Source organism: Rhinopithecus bieti, unplaced genomic scaffold, assembly GCF_001698545.2.
Source record: "Rhinopithecus bieti isolate Rb0 unplaced genomic scaffold, ASM169854v2 scaffold_15143, whole genome shotgun sequence".
Lineage (NCBI taxonomy): Eukaryota > Metazoa > Chordata > Mammalia > Primates > Cercopithecidae > Rhinopithecus > Rhinopithecus bieti.
The window spans coordinates 844,075-852,250 of record NW_016808091.1 but is presented as its reverse complement, the minus strand read 5'-3'; the positions used below and the strand labels follow the sequence as shown (position 1 = coordinate 852,250).

General features: G+C 48.1%; 1 protein-coding gene across 5 annotated transcripts in view; it reads left to right on the top strand.

The window, feature by feature from the left end:
- Positions 1 to 8,176, top strand: part of ARHGAP22 (Rho GTPase activating protein 22) — a 211,138-nt gene that overhangs the window by 139,621 nt on the left and 63,341 nt on the right. Inside the window, exon 1 of one of the 5 annotated variants that reach the window (XM_017885522.1) lies at positions 3,515 to 3,652. The exons of the other annotated variants lie outside the window; for them this stretch is intronic. Within the exon in view, the coding sequence (XP_017741011.1) occupies positions 3,562 to 3,652 (91 nt within the window). The 5' untranslated portion in view covers positions 3,515 to 3,561. Of the gene's footprint in view, positions 1 to 3,514; positions 3,653 to 8,176 lie in introns of those variants that run through there. 5 annotated transcript variants of the gene reach the window in all.

Below are 8,176 nucleotides of genomic sequence, written 5' to 3'. Positions count from 1 at the left end.
GCTTGTCCTGCCATGACTCCCTCCACCTCAGACTCATACTCTGCTCTCTTGTTTTTGTATTCATCTGTCATCAGGAGTGGAGCCAGGCTTTGTAGGACCTGAAGCTCATGTAATCTGGGGGCTCTTTTTGTTAAAAAAAAAATTTAAAAAGAGTGAAAATATAAATTTATAACATTATACGTACAAAATTATGCACAGAAGTTTTCATTTAGAGTGAAAAAAAATCATAACAAATTTTATTTTATTTTTTATTTTTTTGAGGCGGAGTCTCGCTCTGCCGCCCAGGCTGGAGTGCAGTGGCCAGATCTCAGCTCACTGCAAGCTCCGCCTCCCGGGTTCACGCCATTCTCCTGCCTCAGCCTCCCGAGTAGCTGGGACTACAGGCGCCCGCCACCTCGCCCGGCTAGTTTTTTGTATTTTAGTAGAGACGGGGTTTCACCGTGTTAGCCAGGATGGTCTCGATCTCCTGACCTCGTGATCCGCCCGTCTCGGCCTCCCAAAGTGCTGGGATTACAGGCTTGAGCCACCGCGCCCGGCCGCTCTTCATTTCTTAATGTGGATTTCAATGAACATCTAATGTCCCTTTTATTTTTCCTGAAGGGCTTCCTTTAGGATTTCTTGTAGGTCTGATCAGCTAGGACAAAGTAATGAATATTCTTGGTTTTTAGTTCTCTGAGAATGTCTTCTCCATTTATGAATAATAGTTTTGCTGGATATAGAATTCTTGGTTGACTGGCATTTTTTTCTCTTTCAGTATTTTGAAAATATTGTTCTATTGCCTTCTGGTTTCCATGGTTTCTGATGAGAAGTCAGCTGTTAGTTTTATTGAGAATCTCTTGTATTTTCTCTTGCCTTTTTCAAGATTCTTTGTCTTTGGACAGCTTTCTAGGTGTAAATCTCTTTTTTTCAACAAATTTGGGAAGTTTTAACCATCATTCCTTTACATATTCTTTCTACCTTTTTTTCTCTCCCATCTCCTTCTAGGACTCTCATTTTGTGTATTTTGGTACATTTTATGGTGTCCCATCAATCTCTGAGGTTCTGTTCATTTTTCTTCATTATTTTTTAGTTTCTGCACCTCAGACTGGCTATTTTCAATTAACCTATCTTCAAGTTCACAGGTTTTTTTTTCTTCTATAAGCTCAAATCTGCTGTTGAAGCCCGAATAGTGATTTATGTGTTTCAGTTATTATACTTTTAAACTCCAGACTTTATATTTGTTTCTTTTATAATTTTTATTTCTTTATTGACATTCTGTAATTGGTGGGACATCATTGTCACACTATGTTTTATTATTTAGATATGCTTTCCTTTAGTTCTTTGAACATATTTACAGTAGCTGATTTGAAGACTTTATCTAGTAAGTATAACATCTAGGTCAAGGACAGTTTCTATGGACTGTTATTTTGTGTGGGTATGAGCCATACTTACCTATTTTTCTTGGGTATCTTATAATCTTTTGTTGAAACCTGAATATTGTAAATAATATAATGTGGCAACTCTGCAAATCAGATTTACCCTCCCTTCTCAGGTTGCTGTTGTAGCTATTTTGTTTAGTGAATTTCCTGAATTAAATCTGTGTTCCCTGTTGTATGCAGTCACCCAAGTCTCTTGGTTAGTTTATTGGTCAGCCAATGATTTGTCAGAAATATACTTAAGTGTCTTGAAGCAATAAGTCTTCTACCCTTTGATGAGAGTGTGTTTGCACATGTATGTGTGTGTGTTGGGGCATACTTCCATTGCTTAGGAAGTTTGTGACTCTGCCAAAGTCTTCCCTTCCTGCTTGTGCAGGGACTCAAAATCAGCCAGAGATTGGAGACAGAGGCCCTCTCAGGTCTTTCCTCTACAATGGCATAGCACTGCACATACATATGGCTTTCTGGATCTCTAGGATTATATCACAGGTTTTCAAAGCCCCTAGTGGATATCTTCTTCCCCAGATCTGTAAGTTTTGGCTAGCTCTTGTTTGCCCCAATTGGTATCACAGCTTTAGGCAGCTGTAATGTTAAGGAATTGCTGCTGACTGTTTTTGACAAATGCCCTGGAATTAGATCTTTTCCTGCAGAGTGAGCTCTGAGTCAGATCAAATATGACAATGCTCTCTCAGTGTCTGTGGAAGCATGGGGATTAAAAAAGAGGAGGGGGGAGAAAGAGAGAAAAAACAATGCTCTGTAAAAGTGGCTTTTTTATGAAGTTGCAAAACAGATCAAATTTTTACAGTGCTCTAGGAATGAGACTCTTTGAGAAATGAATTCATACCAAGGTATATGAGCAAGTTCTCAAGGCTTCTCTAGATGGGGCCTTGTCCCCCTTACTTAATCTTTATCTAAATGCTAAGTGGTGATATGGAGGTGAGTTAAGGTACCTGAGGGCTTGGTCTCAAGGAAGCAGTGTGAAATGTTGGAAGCTCTGGAAATTTGGAGCTGGGCTGACCCGGTTCTGAATTCTGGCTCTGCGACCTACTGTTTGTGCAGCCTTTGGATGCATTGCTTCTCTGAGCCAAAGAGGGATACCTTTGTCTGTAAACTGGGATGCCTCACTAGGTTGTGTTAAGGGAAGAATTAAATTGGCCTCTGTGTGTAAGACTGTTAGCACACAGAAAATGTCCCAAAATGGACATGATTATTATTTGGCTTGAGGCTTAGGTTAAAATGCTAAAAAGTGATAAGACCAGTATTGTTTTGTTGAAATAAAAGCATTTTTAACACATAAACATTATATGTCAAGCCTGTTTTAAGCACTTTATATGTAGAATTCATTTAATCCTCATGCTAATCCTCAAGTGGACGTTATTAATTGTCTTGTTTTAGAGATGAGGACATTGAGGTGCAGAGTTTCCTGCCCAAGGCCACCCAGAGCTGGGATTCCCATGGGCTGTCTGGCACCAGAGCCTGCACTCTTATGTCTGTTTCATGTTCATACTACACAACTGAGAAGCTGGTGTGCACTTTGACAAATAGCAACGGAGAACACCAAAAGACAATAAGAAAAGCAGCATACGCCATTTGCCAATGAAACTGGCAACAAAAGGCCTGGGACATCCCCTAGTCTATCCAGTTTGGAAGAAGTTAAAGGTCAGATACAAACTTCCCCTTTGTGGCTTCAGCCTGGCCAGGTTTCTCTCTGAAAATCAGTCATGCATAGAGCGTGCTCATCACTGGAGTTCCTCTTGAGGTAGTGCCTGTCCCTGGAGCAACCTCTTCTCTGCCCCCTAAGTCTGCTAAGACTGTTGTTGAGACTGGGGCCTAATTGAGGGAGGTGGTTAGGGACTGCTGTACTTCAGCCTGTCACAGTCAGATCCACCTGGGAGCCCACAGTAGCAGCAGAGAGGACTTTTAACTCGGTGCTCACCTTGATAAGCCAGTTCAGTGCTGACCCTGACAGACCAGGGCCATGCAGGAGCAGGCAGCCCCACCCTGGGTTTCGTCCAGTCATTATGACTTGAACAGTCAACGATGTCATTATCAAGTATCTGGTGCCTTTATGCCTGGCCCAGCATGGACGCACCAGTCCTCTGCTGGGGACTTACGCACCACTTTGTTATGATGAGTCCTGGGCCTTATGGAGCCATTGTTGAGGATTTCCAGCAGCACCCAGTATGCATCAACAAATTCTGGAAGCAGAGAGTCCCTGAACCTTGGAGCAAGGAGAGGTATTTGAGATTAGGTTGTTTCTGCTTCCTCCATTTACCAATAGGGAGAGTCAGATGGAGAGAGGCCTGCATCACCCTCTGGGGCGCATGGCTTGTGTGGAGGAAACAGCAACTCCTTGGGAGTTGAGGGTGCAGAATGAGGGCCAGTGTGGATGGCCTTGGGGTCAGGCCATCCTGGGCTCAAATCCTGACTATTACTGTGCCACTGAGTATGTGCCTGAGCTCTCTGGGCCTCAGTCTCATGCTGGCTGGGTGAGCAGCATCTCAGGGCTGCTGTGTGCCATGAGGGCACTGAGAGAAGGACTTGTGCAGGATATGTGTCCACTGGTACCACACACCATCTTCCTGATGAGGACCAGGGCAACCAAAGTCCTTTGTAGACACCAGCACCTTCTAACTTGGTGAGGTCCTGGCTGCCATGCCATGCATGGAGTCACCTGCCTGCAAACAGCCACTCTCTATCCTGCTCCAGTCCAGTTTGAGAAACAAGCAAGGTCTATTCCAGTGAAGAGCCCCCAGGGAAGAGTCAAGGAGGGCATCTGCTATTCAAATCCTGAACCCCTCTTGCTAATGATGGCATCGCGCTTACTTTTAGATGTAACATAGAGCCTCGGAGGGGTTGGAGGAGAGGTCCATGGAGATCACCTGGCTCAGCCTTCTCATTTTCCATATGATTTTTTTTTTTTAGTCCAAAGAGACTAAATGACTTGACTAAGGCCACACAGCATGTCAGCAGGCTAGCTAGGACTCCACCCACAAGCCCTGAGTCTGGGGATCCCTGTGCTCTTGGCTCTGAGCAAGGCTGCCTCACTTCATTTTAGTTTAGTCTGAGCACAAGTTCTGCACACAAAACTGTGCAAGGTCACTAATAGCACTTACAAAGCAGTACTATCCCTTCCTTCCTTTGAAATGGTGGAGGTGGAGATAGTACGTACAAGAGTTACTCAAGGCAGGGATGAGGGTGTGGGGAGGAAGCCAAACACTTCCATGCCACTCTGAGACAGCTGGAGGGCATAGCCACTCCGTGGCTGCAGCCTGGTTCAGAATGTGCCAGGGGTGGGGTCAGGCACCCCTTTCTTAAATGGTCTTTCCTCTGTTGTCTCAAGACATTTTCCAAGTACCAGACAGGACAAAATGGTTTCGATGTAAGCCTCTCTACTTTGCCGCAGGCCCCAGTGCTCTCTGTTGTCCCACCCAGGCTGCTGCTGCCTGCCCTGATGTCTGTAGATTCACTTGGTCAAGAGGAATTCCTTCTATGCCTGCTATGCTTTTCAGCCATAGCACAAAACCATTTTATGCGTGGAGCATGCTCATGCGCTGAATCAGTGGTCTCTCACTCAGGGAGGAAGAGGCCAACATTTGCTGAGGGCTCACTGTGTCCTGGGTTCTCAGCTGTCCCCATGAGGGGGTGCAATGCCCTTGGTTTTCAAGAGATGAAAATATCAAGGCTCCAAAACGTGAATAACGTGCCCCAGGCCACCTGGATGTGGCTGGTCAAGCTATGTTTGAACCCACCTCTGACTAACTCCAAAATTCAGGTTCTTTTCTCTTCCCTCGGCTGTCTTCCAAGTGTCCAGAATGGACTGTCTGGAAAGCGTTCCGTTAGTACTTCTTGAATGTGGGACTACAGGTCTTTGAGTTTCTCCTAATAAAGTGATTTCTGATGAAAATCTGAGAATATCCTTCCTTCCTGTGCCCCCTCCTCCATGACTCATCGGGCGTCTTCAGAGCCTGGAAGTCTCTGGAAATCTGGAGTAGCAGGCACTGAAAGGATGTCACAGCCCCCTCCCTTTATTCAGAGAGCCTCTCCTTGCCAGTAACCTTCTGGGAAGACACTGACAGTGGGGAGGATGGGGCTGTGTGGGGAGGGCCCTGCGAGTCTGGGGGAAATGAGGCTGTGGAGCCCCGGAAGAGGCCAGGGTCACCCAGCATCCTGCCCTGCCTCTGCTCTGAGGCCCCATTGTCCTGGCTGGAGGTCCCAGGCTGGCCCGCCCTCGACTTGAGCATTCATGAGCCTGACTCTGAGGCCCATTCCAAGTTAGTGCTATTTGTAGAATCTTCTTAAAATACCACAACAGTGTCATTCATGGAGCGTCTGCACAGCCATCGATGGCAGACGTCAGAACAAAGCTCCGCTGTGCGTGGCATCCCATTCTGGCCTCTGCTGGAGGTGTCCCCTCGGCTTCACTGACTGGGGATATTGGTGTCCTCCCTGTCCTGGGTGCTCCAGAGCGAGGCCCCATGGGGTCCAGCAGAGATTCTGGTCCCCCACGCCAGCCAGGAGCACATCCTGTGCCAGGCTCGCCAGCTGAGTGCAGGATGGCTTGCTGCACTCTGCAAGTGAGACTGCTGCCCTTCTCGTGGCTGTCCCCACACCCCCAGCTCTGACATCAGGCTGTCCCCACACCCCCAGCTCTGACATCAGCCCAGGGCCTGCTCAGCTACAGTTGGGTGTACTAACACAAGCAAAGAATAACAGGGGGGACCCAGGAGAAGAAAGCCTTTAGCATTCAGTTTCAAAGCTGCGGACATTCTCTGCCTTCCCCTGTGGGCAGACCTCAGTTTCCCGTTAGATAACAGTGGTATCCTTACTAACTACATCTCTCTCCCCTGCCCCAGTGGTACCCACAGGGCATCCTTAGGAATGCTTGCTTCTGGCATGTTGATAGGTGTCACTGTTAGTTAGCAATGCATTTTGTGGTATCTGGGATAAGTGGAGCAGTTTGAGGGCTTTCCCAGCTTCTGGACCTGTCAGAGCCTTTGCTATGTGAATGTACCCTGCCCTGGGCAGTGCCTCCCATACAATTTACCCTCAGGCCCTTCCTCACACAGCTGCCTGACTGGGCAGCCTGCTCTGGCCTTCCCTGGCCCTGCAGGATGTGGGTGTGGCTACAGCTCCTGGCAGTGTGCCCATCCGTTCAAAGGGTTTGATGACTTCCCATTTTTTTGTCTTTTCCCATGGATACCTACCCATGAGTTGCATAGGCAGCCAGACATTCGTCCAAAAGGAGGAGACTTTGCTGGTCCTGGCCCGTACCTGAAGACAAGGGCCTGCAGTGGGCCTCATAGTGGATCTGGGAGTGGCTGATGGGACCCCCTCCCAGGTGGGAAAGGCTTAGCAGCCAGGACCTAGCAGCCCTCCCTGGGCAGCCATGCCAGCCGCACTGAAGTGGGGTTTTGAGTTTTCTAAAAGTGTAGCCACTTGTCAGCAGGTCCCCAACATGTCCCCAGTAACAGCTGGTCACGAGGCACACAGGGCCACTCCCTGAGCAGCGGTGAGGCTGCTACACCCAACTGTAGCAGGAAAAGTGACCTTTGATGAGGAAGCTCTGCCTGGGAGTGCAAATATGCCTGGGGTGAGGGCTGGGCCAGAGGTTGAAGTCCCACAGGTGGTTTTGGGATTCTCAAAGCATTACCATTACCATGTAAAGAACAAAACCCGCCTCAGTAAGCAGAGTGGCCACCCCAGCCTTTGAGCTCTGACAGTTGGAGTCTGACCATCCCAGTGGAAGGCAGGGATGGCCCTGAGAAGCAGGGGCCTCCAAGACAGGCGGGTCCACATGACTCAGCAGCTGCAGGGCTTCAGGCAAGGGACTTGGCATTTCTACGTTCAGATCCCCCACCCCCACCCCCCAGCATTTCCGAGCCTCAGTTGCCCAGGGTGTAATTACTGTGCCTTGCTGAGTGGGGGCTGTTACTGGTGGCATCCTATCCTTAAGTGAATTACAAAGTAAATGGGAGGTTTTGTGATTTCTGTAGCCTGTGACCACCCCCACTTGAGGTTGTGAGCTCCCCGAGTTCAGGATTGACTGCTTGTCATCCTGGTGTGCTCAGCACATGGATACATGGGTGGATGACTGTCCCATGAGGACGCGTGAAACTGCTCGCAGGTGCCCCTTTGTGGGAGAGGACCCAGCACACAGAGGTCTGGGGCAGGAGGGAGACTGACTTTTCACTTTGTGTGCCTGCACAGTTGTTTTTTTATGTTGATGTTGCTCACCCTTTCACCAAAAGGCTAACCTTTCTGAGTCCTGGCGTTTCCTGTTTCTTCTCTTGCTGTCAGCCATCACCTCCTGATGTCAATGTGGCTGCCTCTGTCAGCTCTCCCTATCCTTTTTTAACTGCCTATTCTAATTCACTGCATATCATGAAGCAGTGAACTACACTTGCTAGAAATGTATGCAAAGTAAGAGTCAGCAAGCCCCAAGTAAGGCCCTTGGAGGTCAGTCGTTTGGCTCATAGGAGACCTTCACCTGTTTGGCCTTTCCCAATCATTGTTTTGCATGTCCTTGGACTCTAGATGGATGAGGTTGACAGATGGGTGATTTGGAGATAAACCAGGTGTTACTGTGATGCTCTGTGTATGGAAGGGACAGGAGTCACCCTGGGTCTGGCAGCTTTTCTGGCTCTGCAAGTTCACATGAGGATGGCTAAGATGATGATGGCCCTTGGGAACAAGGTCATTTTTGAGCGAGTTTTCCAAAATTAGTGCTGAACCCTATCTCGCCGGGGTCTGGTGGGGGG